The sequence below is a fragment of the Saccopteryx bilineata genome, chromosome 2 (assembly GCF_036850765.1).
Source record: "Saccopteryx bilineata isolate mSacBil1 chromosome 2, mSacBil1_pri_phased_curated, whole genome shotgun sequence".
Classification (NCBI taxonomy): Eukaryota; Metazoa; Chordata; class Mammalia; order Chiroptera; family Emballonuridae; genus Saccopteryx; species Saccopteryx bilineata.
The window spans coordinates 190,612,412-190,637,272 of record NC_089491.1 but is presented as its reverse complement, the minus strand read 5'-3'; the positions used below and the strand labels follow the sequence as shown (position 1 = coordinate 190,637,272).

Genomic DNA, 24,861 nt, shown 5'->3' with positions numbered 1-24,861 from the left:
ACTTAGGAATAAATTTAACCAGGGAGATTAAAGACTCGTACTTGGAAAATTATAAAACATTGATAAGAGAAATCAGGGAAGATACAAACAAGTGGAAGCATATACCGTGCTCATGGTTAGGAAGAATAAACATCATTAAAATGTCTATAATACCCAAAGCAATTTATATATTCAATGCAATACCTATTAAAATACCAATGACTTACTTCAAAAATATAGAATATATATTCCAAAAATTTATATGGAACCAAAAAAGAACACGAATAGCCTCAGCAATCTTGAAAAGGAAGAATAAAGTGGGAGGTATCACACTTCTGGATATCAAGTTATATACTACAAGGCCACTGGACTCAAAACAACCTGGAAAAATAAACCAAAAAAAAACCAGCCTGGTACTGGCATAAGAACAGGCATATAGATCAATGGAACAGAACTGAGAACCCAGAAATAAACCCACACTTTTAGGACAACTGATACTTGACAAAGGAGGTAAGAGCATACAATGGAGTAAAGACAGCCTCTTCAATAAATGGTGTGGGAAAATTGGACAGCTACCTGCAAAAACATGAAACTAGACCACCAACTTACACTATTCACAAAAATAAACTCACAATGTTTAAAAGACTTAAATGTAAGCTGTAAAACCATAAGCATCTTAGAAGAAAACATAGGTAGTAAGCTCTCTGACATCTCTCGCAGCAATATATTTGCCGATTTATCTCCACAGGCAAGTGAAATAAAAGACAGGATAAACAAATGGGACTACATGAAACTAAAAAGCTTTTGTACAGTTAAAGACAATAAGAACAGAATAAAAAGACAAACTACACAATGGGAGAATATATTTGACAATACATCTAATAAGGGGTTAATAACAAAAATTTATAAAGAACTTGTAAAACTCAATACCAGGAAGACAAACAATCCAATCCAAAAATGGGCAAAAGAAATGAATAGACACTTCTCCAAAGAGGGCATACAGATGGCCAATAGGCATATGAAACAATGCTCAACATCACTAATCATTAGAGAAATACAAATTAAACCCACAATGAGATATCACCTCACACCAATCAGAATGGTGCTCATCAACAAAACAACACAGAATAAGTGCTGGTGAGGATGTGGAGAAAAGGGAACCCTCCTGCACTGCTGGTGGGAATGCAGACTGGTGCAGCCACTGTGGAAAACAGTATGGAAATTCCTCAAAAAATTAAAAATCAAACTGCCTTTTGACCCAGCTATACCACTGTTAGGAATATACCCCAAGAACACCATAGCACTGTTTGAAAAGAAGAAACGCGCCCCCATGTTTATGGCAGCATTGTTCACAATAGCAAAGATCTGGAAACAGCCCAGGTGTCCCTCAGTGGATGAGTGGATTAAAAAGCTTTGGTACATATATACTATGGAATACTACTCAGCCATTAGAAATGATGACATCGGATCATTTACAACAACATGGATGGACCTTGATAACATTATATTGAGTGAAATAAGTAAATCAGAAAAAACTAAGAAGTATATGATTCCATACAGAGGTAGGACATAAAAATGAGACTCAGAGACATGGACAAGAGTGTGGGGGTTATGGAGGTGGGGGGGAGGAGAGGGAGGGAGTTGGGGAGGGGAGGGGCACAAAGAAAACCAGTTAGAAGGTGATGGAAGACAACTGGACTTTCGTTGATGGGAATGCAGCATAATCAAATGTCAAAATAACCTAGAGATGTTTTCTCTGAACATATTATATGTACCCTGATTATCAATGTCACCCCAGTAAAATTAATAAAAATAAAAAGAAATATTTTACTAACAAAAAAATTTAATCTAACCTATTTCTTAAGACAGAACAAGAAATTTTATTATCTAATACTCTGACTACACAAAAAGGAGACTATCAACCCACCCTCCTCAACAAGGCAGTTTTTCCTCCCTTTCCCTTCTGGAGGGCTTTGACTCCAATACATCTTACTCTTACTGAGTGACGCCAGTAAGACAAATGGCCAGCTTATCCTGTGACTTTCTTTCCATGAGTAGTTCAAAGTTTACCATGTGCAGGGTGCTGTACTAGATACAGGCTTGTTTGAGGTGATCCTGCTAGATATACTGGGCTGCTGTGTGACCTGGTCTTCTGACACCACATTCTAACAGACCTATCTCATCCCTGTGACTGCAGGTGGGCAAGTAGCCAGGCCAGTGCCACCCCATGATCTACCTACCTACTTTCTCCTGTAACATCATCTCTATCCAGCTGCTCCCACACCAAGAATCCCTTCTCAACCATTACTTCTACAACCCGCACAGGAACAGACTATAATGATCACAGTGGGAGCAGGCTAACATGTACCTGCCTCCACGCAACAGCCATGACCCTGATTATCATTCCCCAGTCCGAGGCCATCGAAAATGGCTCTGAACTTCCACCTCAGTTTCAGAACATAGGCCTCTATGTTTTTGGCCACTTTTTCCATTATTTCACCATTAGTATGTATAAAATTAAGTACTGGGTAGCTACTCTATGCCAGGCCCTGAAGTCTAAAGCTACTTCAGAAGCAAAACAAATACCATGTAATACTGTAAATGTATTTTTTCATAGTAAAATAATAAGAGGCATTTCTAAAGATACCTTTCCAAATTTATTCAGTGCAATCTACACCTAATCACCCATTTGGGTCAGGCTAATTTAAGAAAAACCAACTACTAATTTCACATGTAAACAGAACAACAGTGAACTAGAATAAGAGACAGCTGAAAGATCTGCTTTCAATAGTCAAGTACTGCCAATTTGCCCAGGTACCTTATGCTGATGAAGGAAAAAATTATGTAAACATTATTATTTACAGAATAAAATTTCAATTCCTCATCAGTGCTTCCCCAGCTGCTGATTCTCTGATAATTCTCATTCTCTTCAGGTTCAGCCCCACTTTTCAGCATTCCACATATACCTCCAATCTCAACCAAACTTTCTTCACTCAGTATCAAGCATTCTGGGAAGTATACAGAAGTTATTGCTTCACTAAAGGGCAGAAATAAAATAACAGTCCCTCCCCTTAACCTTTCACAATCTAAAAAACAGTAAGAGAAAAATGTACAGCACAGTACATGTAAGTGCTACTGAGATTATAAAATTAAGTGGAATTATATAGGAGGATGGAGAATGGGGATAGACAGGGTAGGATTACTGAAGTAAGGCTACCTGCTTGACAGACAGGTATGAAATCACTACACAAGGTGGGAAGGGGAGTATTCAAAGCCTGGAAAAATAGTATGTACAAAGGCACAAAGGTAAATATCTTTGCTTTTCTTGATTGATAATTTTGTAATTCTCAGAAGGTGGGTTAGAGTTTTCTTTACAGGATAAAAATATAGATTACTTTGAGATATTTAGCATTACTTTGGAAGCACACCAGAATTGATTCAAATATATATATAGACACAATTTTAACACTAGTTTTGGAACATTCTCACTTAGCCAGGCACTGGTACAATTATTTCTGTATTTACCAACAATACACACACACACACACATCACATGCAATTAATTGCCCCGAGTGGAAGCCCTAGAAAGAGCTTTGGAGTCTAAAATTCTTGAGATCAGAATGCCACTTACTCATGTTCGATTTGGCCAATCTCTCTGTGCCTCATTTTCCTAATCTGATTGTAACATTTTATATTTACTAATATGGTCATGTTAATGTTGTTTGTCTCCCTCAACTACAATATAAACAATGTGAAAGCAGGGGCTGTCTTAATCACTGCTATATCCCCAGCACTCAACAAAGTCTCTGGCCCTTAGTAGATGCCAAAGGTACAGCTGAAATACCTGAGTGAACGAATGGTTAGTACACAGCACTCCTAAAGCACTCGACTTTGAAAACGAACTATGACCCAACAAGCTGTGTAGCTCAGCAATCTGGCAAGATTATCATTTTCAAAGACTTAATTATCACATTCCTTTTAAAACAAAATAATAACTGGAATATCTAAAAATAACCCAAATGACCCTCAGGAATCTTTTTAATCTAGTTTCTTCCATATCAATGCTTCCTGAAATATAACTGTTGAGGAAAAAAACCCCACCTATTTGAAGAAATGAATTCTCCAATGATTTATTCTTCAATGATTTCTTTAATCCTGTAGATCGGCAATTTTTAAACGGTGTGCCATAAGAATTTTTAAAACATGCAACACCTGACTGTTTAGTCAGGCGCACTGACCTCTCTTATCCCTTAGATTGTCAAATAAAAAAATTACAACGGCAACACAATACCTGTCCAGAGTGAATGAATCAAAATTATACCTAGTTGTTGGTCAGATCAGCAAAAAATATATTTTTTGGTATGCCAAAGAATTTTAGTAATTAGTTTCTGTACCATGATATGAAAACGGTTGAAAAATCACTGCTGTAGATTTTAATCCCACCTGACTTCAGCCATTTTTTAAATACTGTTCGTCAGCACGCAATACAGAATCTGCTTCTCTAAAGCATCTTTGCAGATCTAATTCACCACTCCTTTTAAAAAGGTACATAAAATGTACCACTCTTAAATCCAAGGTTGCTTGGGGATCTCCTATATGTAGTGGGGTACATAAAAATAAAAACTAATAAGAGTAAATATAAGGAAAGAATTCAGAAGTCTTTAAAAACATAATCACTAGGGCCACGTTGCAAAGAATAACTTCTCTGTGATGGCCCATAATTATGATCCTCAGAAGTAAGCTCATTAAGAGCTAATGAAACGAATTTGCCCCATCGTGTGGAAAACTGAAGTCCTCCTGGCCAAGAACAAAAACACCAAGATTTATACGCAGCCACGTTTTGCTTCATTCGGGACTTTTCAACAGGCATTACCACTTTGCCCTTAAAGTCTACTTAGAAAGTCCAGTAAAACACAGACCAACGCTTGCAGTCAGTCCCTGCATAGAAATACTTCAAGCCATACTCAGATAAGCCTTCTATATTCAAAGTAAACAAATGACAGGAAAGCTTAAGCTGTTTGCAACATTAACGTGGATACCCAAAGACAAGACTGCCACTGGGACACATAGTTGGAAAAGAGGTATCTCGTTCCTCTTAGAAAGAGGAGAAATGGTGAAAAATTCCACAGCACTTATTTCAAGTTTCCACCTTCATACACACCCCCTTCCTCTAAGCAGCAGGTGGGGGACTCGGCCTCGCAAGAGGCACGGGGTGGGAATCTGCACTCGACTTCCGTCCCATTTCGGAAAGGAATAAGACCCTGCCTTCCTGCCGGGGGACCCCAAAGCCGCCCAGGGCTACCCCCGGCTCCCCGCGCCTCCAGACGGAAATGGAGCGCGCCGCCTCGTGTCCTTCCCCTCCGGCCCGGGCCGTGCCCCAGCCACCGCGCCACAGCCGGGCGCCCCGCCGCCGCGGGACAGTTCAGCAATGGAGCCCCAGGGCGCTGAAGAATGGGGCCCGCATCCCCTCCCGCAACAGACAGCATCGGCGCCCCTCTCCGGTCCCCGTCGTGCCGCCTCCCTGTCCCCGGGGACTCTGATCCCCGCGCTCCCTGCCCGCCGCGGTACGGCCGCCCCCGCCATGTAACCGCTCCCGCGGACAGCCGGAGCGCAGGGCGGGGATTGGGGACCGGGCTGGCCGCCCACCCGCCGCCGGCCCGCGGCCGCCCTAGCCGTGCTCCCGCCGAACCTACCATGGTACAGATGGAAGCGAATTTGGAGACTGTCATTAGGATTTCCATCCGCCCAGCGCCATCTTCCACCCAATCACGGCGGCGGCGGGCTAGGGGAGGGAGCCGGGCCGCCCGCTCGCACCGCAGCCCGCGGGCGGACACCGAGCGGCCGCGGACCCACGTACCGAGCCTGCTGGGCCGCTGCAGGCGTCTTGCAGGCGCCTTGCAGGCGCCCCGTCACTCCCCACTCCGTCCCCAGCCCCCGCCTTCTGGCCGCGCGCCCGCCCCGGGCTCCTCCCCGCGCTGGGCGCAGCCGCCGCCTCGGCCCGTGACACACCCCGCCCAGCACGCGGAGAGCGGGATCCGCCGAGGCCCTAATGCCCGGCCTGCCCGGCAGCTGCGCGGCCCAACGGCGCGCCCCGCCCACCCGCCGCGCGTCGGGACCGCCCCGCGCGCGCTCCCGCCCGCTCTCCTGCGCGCGCCTCTTCCCCCCCCCCCCCCTCCCACCCCCCACGGAGCTCCCGAGCCAACCCGGTCTCCCGCCGACGTTCCTCGCGGTCCTAGAGCTTGCACACGGGTACGAGCTTGAGCGGCAGGGAGCTGATCGGCAAGTGCGTGTCGCTGCAGGAGGCGGAGAGGGCGATCTACGCAAATCGCGAAAGAGACTGACCGGCAGCCTCCACCGAGGACGAGCTGAAACAGAAAATGGGGCGGAGGTCTGGGTAGTGCTGGGTGGGATGAGAGTAAACCTGCTTCTGTACGGTTAAAATAACCCAGGTAATGCAGCGTTTCGAGCACTTAACAAAATGGAAGGTAGTTTATTTCGTTTTGCATATAATGGGTGAGTTGCCTAAGTCAAAACTCCCTAACTTAGCGACTTAACTGCATAAAAATGAAAGAGGCAAAGTAGAAACTATATTTAGCTCTTTGATTAAGAAGAAAGGTAACTAATGGTGACGAATTGGGAAGAAGGAAGGCAAAGCTGCCTTCATGCCTGCCTTTTGGCCATAAAATTAGAATATGTTTATAAATATAGTTTCTAAATATACTTGTTCTAAAAGTTGAATTGCAAAGTAGAGATCTCAACCCAGCAATGATGATGATGTTACCGAGACAAGAAGTCTCGCAAGTGAGAAAAATGTCCCATGAGAAATATTTAAGCAGTTATTATATTAAGCAGTGTTAGCTAGTAGTATAGTTTCGCTTTTCTCCTTTTATAAAATTTATTGTACCCTGTTCTCGTCAGGCACTTCAGGTTTATTTTTAATTATTTGAGAAAGTTCAAGTGAGTAGAATAACTATAAATTATTATTTTAGAAAGCTTGTGATACTGTTTGTGATATTTTAAAATGTATGGTAAAATGTAGTGATGGGCTGCCTTTCTGGGTTCCCCCATTTCAGACAAACCTCTAAAATCAAATATACCTTTACCTCATAGATTCAAAGTATTTAAAACACAAACATTCAAAGGAAAATTTAGGCGAAAAATAGATTTCTGGTATATGAATTCTGTTTCTATAGTGATTTATGTTATAAGTTCACTTGGAGAAAATAATGCAAATAGAATAGCAGAGTTCCATAGTAGCTAGCTTGGTTCTCAAGGCATCTGCCTCCGTACAAGTTGGGGTCCTCCGTCTTTGCCTGGTACCCAAGCCAGAGGCTGGGACCCTGTTTGTCACCACACACTCAGATATGTGGGTGCTTACCTCCTGTTTCCCTGCCTAGACTTGCAAATGTCACCCACCTGAATTCTATCTTGTTGTGTTCCTTTCTACTTAGACCTTCAAGGCCTGGCTGGGCCTCCCATCAGTGTCACCACGTTCCTTGGTCCTTTCTGGCCTATTTGGATATAAATGTCTATTGCAGGGGTCGGGAACCTTTTTGGCTGAGAGAGCCATGAACGCCACATATTTTAAAATGTAATTCCATGAGAGACATACAACGACCTGTGTACCTTACGCATTATCCAATAGAAATTTGGTGTTGTCCCGAAGGACAGCTGTGATTGGCTCCAGCCACCTGCAACCATGAACATGAGCGGTAGGAAATGAATAGATTGTAATACATGAGAATGGTTTATATTTTTAACATTATTTTTTTATTAAAGATTTTTCTGCAAGCCAGATGCAGCCATCAAAAGAGCCACATCTGACTCACGAACCATAGGTTCCTGACCCCTGGTCTATTATAATCCTGTCCTCCCCACTTGCTATTCTGTTTCAGCAAACAGGTCTGATGTGCATGAATCCTAAAATGTCACAGGAATAAAGGCCACATAAGTTTATATAATAACAAGGCCTTTTTAAAATGAATTTCTGGTAGAGTTATCTAGAGTTGTGCTTAATATTATAGACATCTAAATTTGCGGGTAATATTGTAGAACCTAATTGCACAACCTCATAATGTCATCTTGTCTCTTCAGCCTAAGGTTAATGAGAGGAGAGGCACAACGAAAACAAGATCCATCTATGAGCTAGGCACAGCCCTAAAGTGCTTTTTTAACCATATATACTGCAGTTGAAGATAACATTTGGCTGAAAGGCCACACTTCTGCACCCAGAGTTTGGAGAGGGCCATCGAGACTTAGAACACAGTTTTTACCTACAGCTGTATCAGTTTTATAAAGAACTTGATTGTGGCCCTGGCCGGTTGGCTCAGCGGTAGAGCGTCGGCCTGGCGTGCAGGGGACCCGGGTTCGATTCCCGGCCAGGGCACATAGGAGAAGCACCCATTTGCTTCTCCACCCCCGCCCCTCCTTCCTCTCTGTCTCTCCCTTCCCCTCCCGCAGCAGAGGCTCCATTGGAGCAAAGATGGCCCGGGCGCTGGGGATGGCTCCTTGGCCTCTGCCCCAGGCGCTAGAGTGGCTCTGGTCGCGGCAGAGCGACCCCCCGAAGGGGCAGAGCATCGCCCCCTGGTGGGCGTGCCGGGTGGATCCCGGGCGCATGCGGGAGTCTGTCTGTCTCTCCCCGTTTCCAGCTTCAGGGAAAAAAAAAAAAAAAAAAGAACTTGATTGTGCCTAGAGGAAGATGAATTTGTGTACCTCTTGACTTCTTTTGGGCCTTCATAAGCATGTAAGCTACAAAATAGACCCAGGTCACCTCAGAGACCAAGCAAGTAAATAAACTAAAGCCAACTTTAATCTGTTGGTCATCACATTTTTTTTTAGAATCCTCTGTTTAATTAATTTACATTGAATTTTTGCTTTTTTGCATCCACTAACGTGGTGCTTTTATTAGACAGTAATTAGATAATTAGCATCTATTAATTAGATAATACAGCAAGTAGCATCTACTTTATTTTGTATATTCTTTTTAAAAAATATTTATTGATTTTAGAGGGTTGAAAGAGAGAGAGAAAAAGAGAGAGAGAAAGAGAAAGATCCATCTGTTTCTGTATGTGCCCAGACCAGGGATTAAACCAGCAATCTTGGTGTAAGGAGATGATGCTCTAACCAACCAAGCTACCTGGGTGGAGCTGTTTTATATATTCTTGACTTACATTTATTATTAATCTAAATTTTAAAATCTGACCCACATTTTAGAGCCCAAGTTAGGAAGCTTTTGTTTTATTTTTTCTTCTTTTAAAGACTTCGCTACAAAAGAAGACAGCTGAAGTTTATGTTACTCTTTAGCACCCTATAGATCTTTCTAATTTTAAGGACAAAAACAAAAGATACTGAAAGCAGAAGTAAATATTAGCAAATGCTTGTTTTTCAACTGCTTGAAAAAAATAAGATGCTTTAAAAAATACTCATAACAGATGCAGTACCATTTAAAATATACTTTTAGATTATGAAATATCTACAATTGTATAATACTGTAATAGCTAGCATTACTCCTATCTCTTAAATCTGCCAAAATGGGCCCTGCCAGTACTTCAGAATTCAAAGTATAGCAAGACCCACGCCTCTTTAAAATTCAGCTGAGTATTTGAAATTGGCAGGCCTGTACCATTCGAGCATTCCTTCTTTTTTTTTTAATTTATTGTGTTTACATAGATTCTAGTGTCCCACCCCAAATACACCCTCCCCTCCCCCGTGTTCCCCAGTACATCCCCTCCTGTCCCCCTCTCGGTAATGCCCTCTCCCCTTCCCTCCAGGGTTTGCTTTTATGCTCTCATCCCATCCTATCAGCCTGTCATCCCCTTTCCCTCTGTCCACTTTCCTTCTGGATCCTTTGATCCTGCCTCTGTCTCTATTCTGCTCCTCAGTTCATATTGTTCATTGGATTCCTCAGATGAGTGAGGTCATAAGATATTTTTCTTTCTCTGCCTGGCTTATTTCACTTAACACAATAGTTTCCAAGTCCATCCATGTTGTCGCAAAAGGCAAGATTTCCTTTTTCATGGCACCATAGTATTCCATTGTGTGTGTGTACCACTGCTTTTTTTTTTTTTTTTTTTTTTTTAAATTTATTTATTTATTACAGAGACAGAGAGTGAGTCAGAGAGAGGGATAGACAGGGACGAAGAGAGATGAGAAGCATCAATCATTAGTTTTTCATTGTGCGTTGCAACACCTTAGTTGTTCATTGACTGCCCTCTCATATGTGCCTTGACCGTGGGCCTTCAGCAGACCGAGTAACCCTTTGCTGGAGCCAGCGACCTTGGGTTCAAGCTGGTGGGCTTTTTGCTCAAACCAGATGAGCCCACGCTCAAGCTGGCGACCTCGGGGTCTCGAACCTGGGTCCTTCCGCATCCCAGTCCGACGCTCTATCCACTGCGCCACCGCCTGGTCAGGCTGTACCACTGCTTTTTAATCCACTTGTTCACTGACAGGCACTTGGGCTGTTTCCAGATCTTGGCTATTGTAAACAATGCTGCCATATACATGGGGGTACATTTCTCCCTTTGAGTCCTTGATGTGGTTTTCTTGGGATATATTCCCAAAAGTGGGATGGCTGGGTCAAAAGGCAGTTCAATTTTTAATTTTTTTAGAAATCTCCATACTGTTTTCCACAGTGGCTGCACCAGTCTGCATTCCCACCAGCAGTGCAGGAGGGTTCCCTTTTCTCCACATCCTTGCCAGCACTTATTCTGTGTTGTTTTGTTAATGAGCGCCATTCTGACTGGTGTGAGGTGATATCTCATTGTGGTTTTAATTTGCATTTCTCTAATGATTAGTGATGTTGAGCATTGTTTCATATGCCTATTGGCCATCTGTAGGTCCTCTTTAGAAAAGTGTCTATTCATTTCTTTTGCCCATTATTTGATTGGACTGTTTCTCTTCCTGGTGTTGAGTTTTACAAGTTCTTTATAAACTTTTGTTATTAACCCTCTATCGGACATATTGTCGAATATGTTCTCCCATTGTGTGGTTTACATTTTATTTTGTTCATATTGTCTTTAGCTGTGCAAAAGCTTTTTAGTTTGATGTAGTCCCATTGGTTTATCCTGGCCTTCATTTCCCTTGCCCGTAGAGATACATCAGCAAATATATTGCTGTGAGTGATGTCGGAGAGCTTATTGCCTATGTTTTCCTCTAGGATGCTATAGTTTCATGACTTACATTTAAGTCTTTTATCCATTTTGAGTTTATGTTTGTGAATGGTGTAAGTTGGTGGTCTAGTTTCATTTTTTTGCAGGTAGCTGTCCAATTTTCCCAACACCATTTGTTAAAGAGACTGTCTTTACTCCATTGTATGCCCTTACCTCCTTTGTCAAATATCAGTTGTCCATAAAAGTGTGGGTTTATTTCTGGTTTCTCTGTTCTATTCCATTGATCTATATGCCCGTTCTTATGCCAGTACCAAGCTGTTTTGAGTACAATAGCCTTGTAGTATAACTTGACGTCCAGAAGTGTGATACCACCCACTTTATTCTTCTTTTTCAAGATTGCTGAGGCTATTCATGCTCTTTTTTGGTTCCATATGAAATTTTGGAATATTTGTTCTATATCTTTGAAATATGTCTTTGGTATTTTAATAAGAATTGCATTGAATTTATAAATTGCTTTGGGTAATATGGACATCTTAATTATGTTTATTCTTCCTAGCCATGAGCACGGTATATGCTTCCACTTGTTTGTATCTTCCTTGATTTCTTTTATCAATGTTTTATAATTTTCTGAGTACAAGTCTTTAACCTCCTTTGTTAAATTTAGTCCTAGATGTTTTATTTTCTTTTTTGCAATAGTGAAGAGGATTTTTTTTTTAATTTCTCTTTCAGACAGATCATTGTTGGTGTATAAAAATGCCTCTGATTTCTGAGTATTAATTTTATATCCTGACACCTTGCTGAATTCATTTATCACGTCCGGTAGTTTTTTGACTGAGACTTTAGGGGTTTCTATATACAGTATCATATCATCAGCAAATAATGATAGTTTTACTTCTTCTTTTCCAATTTGGATGCCTTTTATTTCTTTTTTTGTCTGATTGCTGTGGCTAGGATTTCCAGAACTATGTTGAATAAGAGTGGTGAAAGGAGGCAGCCCTGCCTTGTTCCTGATCTTAAGGGGATTGCTTTTAATTTTTGCCCATTGAGTATGATGTTGGCTGTGGTTTTGTCATAGATGGCCTTTATCATGTTGAGGTATGTTCCCTGTATTCCCACATTGCTGAAAGTTTTGATCATCAATGGGTGCTGGACTTTATCGAATGCTTTTTCTGCATCTATTGAAATTATCATGTGATTTTTGTCCTTCCTTTTGTTTATGTGATGAATGACATTGATTGATTTGCAAATATTGTACCAACCTTGCCTCCCCAGAATAAATCCCACTTGATCATGATATATGATTTTTTTCATGTATCCGGTTTGCTAATATTTTGTTGAGAATTTTAGCATCTAAATTCATCAGGAATATTGGCCTGTAGTTTTCTTTCTTTGTGTTGTCTTTGCCTGGCTTTGGAATCAGAATTATGCTTGCCTCATAAAAGGAGCTTGGAAGTTTTCCCTCCTCTTGAATTTTTTGAAATAGCTTGAGAAGGATAGGAGTTAGTTCTTCTTTGAATGTTTGGTAGAATTTGCCTGTGAAGCCATCTGGCCCAGGGCTTTTGTTTGTTGGGAGTTTTTTGATAACTGTTTCAATCTCATTTGTTGCAATCGGTCTATTTAGGTTTTCTGATTCTTTCCAGATTGATTTTTGAAAGATTATATTTTTCAAGGAATTTGTCCAATTCACCTAGGTTGTCTAATTTTTTGGCATACAGTTCTTCATAGTATTTTCTTACAATCCTTTGTATTTCTGCTGTGTACATTGTTACTTCTCCACCCTTGTTTCTAATATAATTTATTTGAGTCTTTTCTCTTTTTTCTTGGTGAGTTTGTCTAAGGGTTCATCGATCTTTTTTACTTTTTTTTTCTTTTTTACTTTTTAAAAGAACCAGCTCTTGGTTTCATTGATCTTCTGTTTTTTTAGTCTCTATGTCATTTATTTCCACTCTGCTCTTTATTATTTCCTTCCTTCTACTTCCTCTAGGCTTTACTTGCTGTTCTTTTTTTAGTTCTTTTAGTTTCAGGATTAAGTTGTTTACTTGAGCTTCTTCTAGCTTCTTAAGGTATGCCTGTAATGCTATGAACTTCCCTCTCAGGACTGCTTTAGCTGTGTCCCACAGATTTTGAGTTGTTATATGCTCATTTTCATTTGTTTCAAGGAAACTTTTTATTTCTTCCTTGATCTCATTGTTGACCCATTCCTTGTTTAATAACATGCTGTTTAGTTTCCAAGTATTTGAGTGTTTTTTAGTTTTCCTATTGTAGTTGATTTCTAGTTTCATGCCATTGTGGTCAGAGAAGATACTTGATATGGTTTCAGTCTTCTTAAATTTGTTGAGACTTGTTTTATGCCCTAATGTGTGGTCTATCTTAGAGAATGTACCATGAGCACTGGAAAAGAATGTATATTTTGATGCTTTAGGGTGAAATGTTCAGAAGATATCTATTAAATCCAGTTGATCTAGTGTGTCCCTTAATTCTGCTGTTTCTTTGTTAATTTTCTTTCTTGAGAATGTATGCAGTGATGTTAGTGGCGTATTGAAATCCCCTACTATTATAGTAGTGCTGTTGATCTTGCCATTTATATTCATCAAAATCTGCTTTATATATTTAGGTGCTCCTATATTAGGCACATAGATATTTATAATGGTTATATCTTCCTGTTAGATTGCTCCCTTACTTGGTCATTATGTAGTGACCTTCTTTATCCCTTACTATAGTCTTTGTTTTAAAGTCTATTTTGTCAGATATAAGTATTGCTACCCCAGCTTTTTTTTTCATGTCTATTTGCATGATCTATTTTTTTCCATCCTTTTACTTTCAGTCTATGTGTATCATTTCTTTTGAGGTGCGTCTTCTGTTGACAGCATATGTACAGGTCCTGTTATCCACGCAGCTACCCTATGTCTTTTGATTGGAGCATTTAATCCATTTACACTTAAGGTTATTGATATGTAGTTGTTTATTGCCATTTTTAATCTATATATATATATATATTTTTCCTCCTGCTTTATTCTGTCTACAGCAGGCCCCTTAACATTTCTTGCAGCATTGGTTTGGTTATGATGAATTTCTTGAGGGTTTTTTTTTTTTTTGTCTTGGGAAGCATTTTATTTCTCCTTCAATTTTAAGCAGTAGTCTTGCTGGATAAAGAAGTCTTGGTTGTAGGTTCTTGTTCTGCAGTACTTTGAATATTTCTTCCCAATCCCTTCTGGCCTCAAGTGTTTCTGTTAAGAAGTCGGATATCATCCTTATGAGTATTCCTTTGTAGGTGATTGACTGTTTTTCTCTTACAGCTTTTAACATTCTTTCTTTATCTCTTAGCTTTGGTATTTTGATTATGATATGTCTTAGTGTAGGTCTCTTTGGGTTTTTTTTAAATGGGGTTCTCTCTGCTTCTTGAACTTGTGTGAGTCTTTCCTGCATCAATTTAGAGAAATTTTCATCTATAATTTCTTCAAGGAGCTTCTCTACTCCTTGTTCTTTCTCTTCTCCTTCAGGAACCCCTATTAGGTGGATATTGTTTCTCTTCATGTTGTCACAGAGCTCTCTTAGGGTTTCCTCGGACTTTTTGATCTTCTTTTCTTTTTGCTTTTCTGCTTCTCTGTTTTCACTTATCTTGATTCGATCCTCTGCTTCATCCAGCCTGCTTTTAATTCCTTCTAGTGTAGTCTTCATTTCTGATGTTGTGTTTATCATTTCTGTCTGGTTCTTCTTTATGATTTCTATGTCCTTTTTGATGCTTACAGTTTCTTTATTGAGGTGTTCATTAAATCCATTCATTGTAGCTTTGAGATCCTTAAGCATCCTAACAATCATTATTTTATACTCTGCATCTGGTAATTTGATTACTCCAATTCATCCAGGACTTTTTCTTAGGACTTACCTTGTTGAAGCATATGACTTATGCTTCTCTGCCTATCCATTATTCTCTATGTGACTTATAGGCTTCTTGCAGTAGTGATCTCCTTACCTGGTAGAGCTGTGTTGAAGTGTCGGTCAGCACATTTTTAAAAATTATTTCACTTGAATACTTTTATGCAATCATGTGCTGTCCAGTTCCTTGCAAGCCATCCATATTTTCTGTTACTCATCCTGTCTCCTTTGAACCACATGTTCCTTCATATATTCTGCCACCTCTCTTTTCCCCAAAGGCATTTGGGTTTGCACCAGCTAACATAAATGAGTGAAATGCTGCCTGTGGTAGGGTAGGGAAGGGAGCAGTAGAGACAGATAGAGACGGGATATAAGACATCCATAATGACAGGTAGTGGTTAGTAAGGACTTATATGTACACCCAGCATTTTATCAAATCCTCATAACAAAACCAGTAAGGTGGTGCTTTTATTATGCCCATTATCTAGGAGATTGAGGTGCACAGATAACTTTCCCAAGTGAGGGGAGTAGAATATGCTATCCCCAAACACACTACTTTGGCATATTATTTTGAATTACAGTTACTTGAAAAACAGCTAGGGCATGAAGGACGCTCTCAACCTCCTTCACCCCCCTGAAAGCAGGAGATAGCGTATTTCCCCATGTATATAACGCTCCCATGTATAAGACACCTTAATTTTGGGGCTGAAATTTGGGGAAAAAAAATATTTCATAAAGTTATTGAACTCAAGGATTTATTCATCATAAAATTCATTCAACTCCTCATCACTGTCAAAACTCTTATTCATTAGCTTGTTCTCCTCTATGTCTGATGACGAATCACTGTCTTCAACAAGGAGCACAAAAACAAGCGTGAAAAAGCAAGAAATGTGAGTAAAAATACTACAACCATTGTATAAGACGCACCCAGTTTTTAGCCCCCAAATTTTTTGAAAATATATGTCTCTTATACATGGGGGAATATGGTAAATCTTTTATGTGGAAGGTACCCTCCCTGTATCAGGAGTGTAGAGAAACATCCTTGTGCCCAGAGATGGGGAAGTCAGGGCTAAGAAAGCTGTATAAACAAACCTTGTTACTTCTCCCCTCATTAGCTACCCCAAGCCCAAATCTCTTTGTTTTGTCAGTTCGTCACATATGTATTGTTTCTTTGTCTAAAAGGTATAAAAGGTCGTGGCTGAGTGGCTCCATTCATTAGAGCATCATTTCAGTATGCCAAGATTGTGGGTTTGATCCCCAGTCAGGGCACATACAAGAATCAACCAATGAACGTATAATTAAGTGGAACAATGTATCAGTGTTTCTCTCTCTCTCTTCCTTCTTCTCTCTCCCTCTAAAAATCAATCAATAAATAAAAAGTTTTAAAAGCTTATACAAATATTGATCGACTTACAACCTATGCAACTTACAACCATTCGACTTTATGACCACAATCGCTAGCCACGACTGCTCCACGTCTGGCAGCACAAGCATTACCCAGCTGGGCTTATGACAGTGCAGACCAGCTTCCAGCAGCACTGCCATCTCCACATGCACCATTTCAACTGTTATCCTAGACTCAGTACAGCAGTTTGTGTTTTGTGTCTTGGATATTTTTCATCAAACCCCTCCCAAGATGTCTACTAAGAGGAAATTGTGTTTGCAAATATCAAACCAGTTGTACTGGTAATGCAGTATTTTACTTAAACCTGACAAATGTAAAAATAAGAAATAAAATGGTATAGAGATGATACAAATGGCATAAAATGAATAAAGAAAATTATCATATATAACAATAATGAAAGAAAATTATGATAAAATATGACTTAAAGATTTTTATAACATCATTTCACAGAACTGTACATATAGCCTACTCAACTTATGACCAAATCGTGTTATGACCGATCTGTCAGAACAAATCATGGTCGTAAGTCGAGCACTAGCTGTAAAAGCTGCCTGCTTTGGTCACTTCTTTGAGTCTCATATTTCCATGAACTCTTGTACGTAACAAATTAAATTTGCTTTTCACCTGTTGATCCGTCTTATGTCAATTATTAAGTCAAAAACCTAGAGGGGAAGAAGCGAAAAGTTTTCCCTTGCACAACGTTGCACAACTAGTAAGCAATGGAATTGTGACATACATGAACCTGGCTCAGAGGCCACACTTGTATCCACTCTGTTGCTAGACCAGCTCATGTAAAAGTGCCTCCTTTGAATTCTAGTAAGATGAACTTGAGAGGCACTGACTCCTTTGGGACTCACATACAGGTTTTAGCTACAAAATATACTTGAAGATATTTCTTTTTTTCTTTTTTTTTTTTTGTATTTTTCTGAAGCTGGAAACGGGGAGGCAGTCAAACAGACTCCCGCATGCGCCCAACCGGGATCCACCCGGCACGCCCACCAGGGGGCGATGCTCTGTTGCGACCAGAGCCAGTCTAGCACCTGAGGCAGAGGCCATGGAGCCATCCCCAGCACCCGGGCCATCTTTGCTCCAATGGAGCCTTGGCTGTAGGAGGGGAAGAGAGAGACAGAGAGGAAGGAGAGGGGGAGAGGTGGAGAAGCAGATGGGCGCTTCTCCTGTGTGCCCTGGCCGGTAATCAAACTCGGGACTTCCGCACACCAGGCTGACGCTCTACCACTGAGCCAACCGGCCAGGGCCTTGAAGATATTTCTTTGTCTCACTCTCCTCATCTGGAAAATAAGGACAATGGTTATGCCTACTTCCAAGGACATACCGTGAAGCATATTTCAAATAGTGCCTGGCCCTTAACACAAGCTGAAGAGCTCACAATGGCCATTCAAAATCAATATTTTTTAAAAGTTAGGGTGGGCAAATACAGCCTTCAGGCTGCAGTTTACTCCCTCAGATTTAATGAGCCTCTGCTATGTGCCAGGCACCTAATTCCCACTTGAGATGCATTTTCTAACGTAACTCTTCTAATGTTCTTGCTGCTCATTTTACCACAGTCACCGTGGCCCTGTCTGGGTAGGGCAAAGCCAAGGTCCAAACCCATACAGACTGGAAACTCATGATCTGTCTCCTTCTCTACCCTATGCATTGACAGTTGAATGAATCAGCCCTCTTGGTGGCATGAATTAACATCATCCAACTGCTCAAAGGTTGATCTTAATCAAAACAGAGATGTTCTTTTATTGGTTTGAATCAACAAGTCTGCCACATACTTTTCAAGACTGATTTCTAATTCAGGTGAGCAAAGTCCAGTTCTCTGCACAATGAACACATAACTGGTTTGCTGGACAGAATGGCATATAGCTAATATACCTAAAACTCTGTCTTTATTTAAATCTAAGTTAAAAAGAAGAGAACCAAAGGCATAGCCCCAGTATACTGCATTTAAAACTGAAATGCAAGTTCATTCATTAAAACAATTATTACACTGGGGAACAAAAATTTTGTTGCATCCACAAAAACACTTGTTCTTACCTAATTCGAGTGTGCGGATCTCAAATCTAACATTAGTTTTTCTCTGTAAACTACATTTTTTTTGCAATTCAAGATTTTAGGTTTTCATCTTATTGTAAAATTTTCAACATTTAGTTTTACATAATGAAGTAGAATGTCTTCTTGAGCATCATCTTTGTGAAAATATATGGATTTATATAATGCAGTAAATACACTAATACACTAAAAGATATGATTGCATCAGAATTTGTCTACAATTTCAAAATAGAACATATTAAAATACTTATTTTAATCATAAAATTTGCGCAAAACTTATTTAAATTCTATTCAGGCCAAAATTTGCATTTGTAGATCTTGCATTTGTGTACTTGTTGAGGACAATCTCGTTTGATGCTCCAGCAGTAGTCTATTCATCACTAACAGCTCCAAGATTTTTGGGAAACTTATCAAGGTAACTGTTCAGGAAGTGAATCTTAACGCTCATGTTACATCCAATGTCCCGGAAAGCCAACAGCATCCTTTGAACCAGAAGTTCATAGTTTTCTGCTTTTTTGTTGCCAAGGAAGTTCTTTGTAACTGCCACAAAAGACTGCCATGCTGCTTTCTCCTCCTTATTCATCTTCCTGGCAAATTCTTCATCACGTATGAGGATTCAAATTTGAGGTCCATCAAATACACCTGCTTTTATCTTTTTGAAAGACAAGGCAGGAAAAGCAGAAATGATATGTTGAGAGCATTTACTTTCTCTATTCAAAGCCTGAACAAACTGCTTCATTAAGCCAAGATTGATGTGAAGTGGGGGAAAAATGATCCTGTCTCAATTAACTACAGGTTCATTCACAATATTTTGCATCCCTACTTCCAGAGCTTCGCGTTTCGGCCACTCCTTCTATGTCCAGTGTTCCTCCCAAGCTCGGCTGTCCCACAAACACAGAAAGCAAGGATACTTTGTGAAACCTCTCTATTGTCCCAGCAGGAAATTTACCATTTTAAGATCCACACAAATGATCCAGTTATGCTCCTCATACATCAGAAAGTCAAGTACAGCCGTGGCCGGTTGGCTCAGTGGTAGAGCGTCGGCCTGGCATGCAGGAGTCCTGGGTTTGATTCCCGGCCAGGGCACACAGGAGAAGTGCCTATCTGCTTCTCCACCCCTCCCCCTCTCCTTCCTCTCTGTCTCTCTCTTCTCCTCCTGCAGCCAAGGCTCCATTTGAGCAAGGATGGCCCAGGCACTGAGGATGGTTCCATGGCCTCTGCCTCAGGCGCTAGAATGGCTCTGGTTGCAACAGAGCAAAGCCCCAGATAGGCAGAGCATCGCCCCCTGGTGGGTGTGCCGAGTGGATCCCAGTCAGGTGCATGCAGAAGTCTGTCTGACTGCCTCCCCATTTCCAGCTTCAGAAAAATACAAAAAAATAAAAATAAAATAAATAAATAAAAAGAAAGTCGAGGACAATTTTTATGTCATTATAATCTTCTCACAGATGAGTTGAATAACCAATTTGGAACCACTGCATAAACATTACCATTGTGTAGGAGAACACATTTCAGATTCCGTTTAGAGCTGTCAAGAAAGAGCCACCAGCCTGACCTGTGGTGGCGCAGTGGATAAAGCGTCGACCTGGAAATGCTGAGGTCGCCAGTTCAAAACCCTGGGCTTGCCTGGTCAAGGCACATATGGGAGTTGATGCTTCCAGCTCCTCCCCTCTGTTTCTCTTTCTTCTCTCTCTCTTCTGTCTCTCTCTCTCTCTCTCTCTCTCTCTCTCCTCTCTAAAATGAAAAAAAAAAAAAAAAGAGCCACCATTCTGTTGGACTGTAAGTGGTAACACCTAGCTGGCTGAGAAGACTACTGCTATGACAGTAAACAAAGTGTTTGTCTTCGGAAAAAAAGTCCACAAAAATTTGTTCACACTTCCTAAAATGGGATACTTTAGCTGTCCAGTGAAGTACATTCTTTTCTTGAAGCCTGGAGGCTAATAACTCAGCTGCTTTCTTTGATAGGCCCAAATCTCTTACTAAGTCATTCAATTTGGGTTGGCTAAACTGCTGAGGGGTTAATGACTGCTTGGCATCAGAAGAAGACCCTTCAGATTCTACAACCATTTCCTCATGCATCTTATCAAAATACACTTGATCACCATGTTCACTTTTTTCATCCTTAGAAGAAATAAAACCATTGAAAACTAGAACTGGGAGTGTCTCAGAGTGTAGGATAGGTCGTATTGCTGAAGGAATATTAGGATATGCGATCATATGCTGTTTTTTATTGCCAATCCCTTTGTATGGATCAGACAGAAATAACAGTCACTGCTGTGGTCCTTAGGTTCATGCCAAACCATGGGAATACCAAAAGGTATTCCTTTGCGTTTTCCTTTTGTCCAGTCACAAAGCATTTCCTCACAATTATGACACACAATATGAGGAGCTCAATTCTTCTCTTGATTGCCAAGAGGAACTTGAAAATAGGCAATATATGCACGTGTTATTGCGCCTTTGATGTTGAAGTGTGTAATAGCTACATATATAACAGAAGGTGCCAGTACTATTCTTATATTTACACCTACTCGAAGAAGCCATGATTCAATCTTAAAACAAAATAAGAGGGTGTTTTTATCAGATAATAATTTTTTACATTTAAAAACAACTACAATTATGTAAAAGTGATGTTTGTAAAACATTAATTGCCTTGTGGTTATGTTCAATCCAAGAGTCATTGCCCTTTAACTCCAATTTAAAAACCAATGCATGCCATTAACTGTAACAAAAATAAATTAAAATTGCATAAAAACTAGAGCATGCACCAAAAAACATTTCAGATTTGGAATCAGCGACGCAGAAATATATAGAAACAGTTCTAAAACCTCATGTAACAGAAAATGAAAAATCAATTGTTCCCCGGTATTATTGATCATCTATAGATGACTAAGAAATCTTCACCCTCAGGAAGCACACAGTTTATTGGGGTAGACACATGATTTTTATGAAAAATGAGCTAAGAAAATGAAAAAACATCTGCTGTCATCTGGGGTTAGGAGTTGCATAACCAGCTCTGCCTGCAGAGGCAAAGGACAAGCTGAGGACAGCTTCAAATCCAGAATAGGATGACAGTGAGGGGAGAGGGGAAGTCAGTGGTCTCCCAGGCAGAGGGGAAGTTGCCTGCAGGGACCTTGAATGAGTGTGGGATATGTCAAGGCTGCCACACAAGGAGTTTTGCAGGGAGTTCGTAGAGATGAGTAGAATGTTAAGGGGACAATCCAACCCATAGTGACACCACCAAAGGTTATGGGCTCTGGAATCTCTGCTGTCATATCTATCACCTCTTCCATGTTCTTCATAGCATCATTTTGGTTTCCTAATCCTGCAATTTGTTGAGATTAACATTGCAGAGAATTCTAAGGAGATATCAAACTAACAGGTCTATAACTGGACAAAAAACCCAGACCACTGGTGAGCACAAAAGTAAACCAGAATATATTCTTTGTGTACTTGCCTTCTCTTTAAGTGAGGCCTAACCAGAGGAGACTACCCAGATGCTGGGGAGGATGGTACAGTCATTCCAACTGTTTAAAGAAAGTTTAAAAGTTACTGAACTTAACTTGAGAAGGAACACCTTTTCAATGCTTTCATTAGCTACCTCTTTCTTCTGCAAAAAGGACAACAAAGAGAGATGTGTTAAGTTTAGTACACGCTAACAACTTCATCTACAAACGTGATCCATTTCTGGTCACGCACTCATGCAGCCATGTAAATGAATTGCATTTTTTTAAATCAATAAATATATGTTGAGTACCTGCTACTGTGAAGGCTTATGGTAGACACATAAGGAACAAGAGTTCTGTCTTCAAAAAGTCTGCTGTCTTATTGAGAGAAGAACGTATACAAATAACTTTAAGTTAGACAAGTGCCAATTGTATGATTTATGCTATTTATAAGGGCCCAGAGAAGAGAGTGATTGTTTCTTCTTTAGGTCCTGATCCTCAGGGAAAAGTGGGAAAATCTCAAAGAGTAACAGAATTATATCTTTGAAGAACAGATATATCTGTTGTTGTCTCCACCACCTCCTCCTCCTTTCTGTCTTTCTAGCTTCATCTCATACTCTTCCCCCTCACTCACTATGTTCCTATCATACTTGCCTCCATTTTGTTTATTAAACACTAACAAGCCCCATGCCTCCTCTGCCATTCCCCCTCCCTAGAACACACTTTCCCCTTCACATAATAGGCCTCAACTGCATGTCACCTCCTCAAGAAGGCCTGTCCTGACTCCTGATCACCTCCTATCAGTGTAAGTTTATAAGAACTAGAACCTTGTCTATTTGTAAAAGTCTATCCCCAAAGCCTGGGAGAGAGGCACTGTACCACCTGGGGCTTTCCTAAAACGTTCAAATTCTGTCACCAGTTAAGGGAAATAGGCCTGGCTTCCACTTTCTTTTTAACACCATATCAAGCATAGCAATGTTAAAAGCAAAAATTCCAAAATATATTTAGCATAAATTATCAAATATATAAGAAGCTGTTTGTGGTAATTTCCTGGGATTGAGTAGGAATAAGGGAATCGGAGACAAAAGGAAAGAGGAAATTTTTACTGTGTACTTTTTAATACTGTTTTGAGTTTAGAACCATGCAAATGCTTAACCATTTCAAAATTTAAATTAAACGTTAAAAAGCCTAAATAAAAGACATTTATGTGACAATATTTCTAAATTATGAGGTACACTCTAAAGTTTTTTTCATTTTAAATGTGACTTCTCAATGTGAGCTTAGTTTAATTCTGCTTAGAGCATGCAATTGAATTCTGACGCCTCCTTGCCTAGGACTTCCTTAGAGCTCTATCTTTTGCCTTAATTGGCCCATACTCTCTAAGTAAAGAAAGCCATGGTCTCTTTACACATGAATTAAAGGGTAAGCTTTATTTGCCTGCTTCAAGGGGGCTGTCCATGGATTGTTTTCTTGCTCAATCGAAAGGCAGAAGGTGTGGCCCTGGCTGAGCAACTGGGTTGGAATGTCATCCCAGTGCATGAAGGTTGTGGGTTTGATCCCCCGTCAGGGTACACACAAGAATCAACCAATGAATGCATAAATAAGGGCAGCAACAGCTAGACCACTCTCTCTCAAATTAATAAAATTTAAAAATTGTTCATTATAAGACAGAAGTTGTAGGCGAGAGATGAGAAAGGAAGAAAACCCAGAAATTCCTCTATGTTCTTAATGTTCCTAGCACTCCATTCTCAAGGCCCAAACACAAAAGCAATGTTTTCCGATTTTTTTTTTTTTTTGGTAGAGCTTGTATTTTTGTTTTGGGATGGTTTTGCTTGTTTTTTTGCTTTAGCCTTTCCCAATTCCCTCTGGTCAATTCTACCAGGCATGGTGTGCACTGAAATTTACTTTTTTTTTTTTAACAGCAATTATGCAGAGGGGCAGATATTCCCCCATGTATAAGACGCTCACATGTATAAGATGCACCATAATTTTGGGCCCGAATTTTGGAAAAAAAAAAAGTTTTACATAAAGTTATTGAACTCAAGTTTTATTCATTATAAAATTCATACAACTCCTCATCACTGTCAAAACTCCCATCCATTAGCTTGTCCTCATCTGTGTCTGATGACGAATCACTGTCTTCAACAATGAGCGCAAAACAAGCGCGAAAAAGCAAGAAATACAAGTTAAAAAAAATCTACAACCACTGTAGAAGACCTACCCAGTTTTTAGACTCCAAATTTTTCAAAAAACGGTATGTCTTATACGTGGAGGAATATGGTAGTTGTGTGTTCTTAGGTCACTTCCCGTGTGTGCCCTGACTGGGGATCAAACCCCAAAACCTTGGTGTTTCAGGAAGATGCTTTAGCTAACCTGCTGGGGCCCCCATGGTTTTGTTTTGAAGGAGAAGAAATCAACATCTAGAGACAGCTTCTGCTGGAAGTGTTTATGCATATTTCCTCCCTGATTCTCTCAGTAATCAGTGAGAAGGATATTGGCAATTCCAATTTAGAAGTAAGGAAATTGAGGCTCCCAGTGATCAAGTAACTTGCCCAAGGCCACATAGCTAGTAAGTGCTAATGCTGGGATTTTTAATCAGTTGAAGCACCTCTAAAACCCATGTGCTTTTCTATATAAGGTGCTAATATCTTTTTGTGTGTTTGTGTGGCAAATTACATGTAACAAAATTTATCATCTTAACCATTTTTAAGTGTTAGAGTTCAGTGGCAGTAAGTACATTTATATTCTTGTGCAACTACTACTGCCATCCATCTCCAGAACTCTTGCAAAACTGAAACCCTATATCTATTCAACAGCAACTCCCCATTTCCTCACCCCCGAATACATGACAACCACCCTTCTACTCTGTCTCTGAGTATGACTACTCTAGGAACCTCGTATCATTGCAGTCACGCAGTATTTGTCTTATTGTGACCAGCTTATTTCACTTAGCATGTCTTCAAGCTTTGTCCATAGGTGCCAATATCTTTTTAAC

The 24,861-nt window shown here is 40.3% G+C and overlaps 1 protein-coding gene and 1 long non-coding RNA gene across 4 annotated transcripts in view; both read right to left on the bottom strand.

The window, feature by feature from the left end:
• The window catches only part of USP12 (ubiquitin specific peptidase 12), a 127,679-nt gene extending 121,735 nt beyond the window's left edge, over nt 1–5,944 (bottom strand). Inside the window, exon 1 of one of the 3 annotated variants that reach the window (XM_066258972.1) lies at nt 5,673–5,944. In XM_066258972.1, the coding sequence (XP_066115069.1) occupies nt 5,673–5,720 (48 nt within the window). In that variant the 5' untranslated portion in view covers nt 5,721–5,944. The remainder of the gene's footprint in view (nt 1–5,672) is intronic. The other 2 variants (XM_066258971.1, XM_066258973.1) reach the window with 2 other exon arrangements.
• A 12,804-nt stretch (nt 5,945–18,748) lies between these two features.
• Nucleotides 18,749–24,861, bottom strand: part of LOC136325123 (uncharacterized) — a 34,668-nt gene continuing 28,555 nt past the window's right edge. Inside the window, exon 3 of the long non-coding RNA XR_010729206.1 lies at nt 18,749–19,078. This is a non-coding gene — a long non-coding RNA (uncharacterized lncRNA). The remainder of the gene's footprint in view (nt 19,079–24,861) is intronic.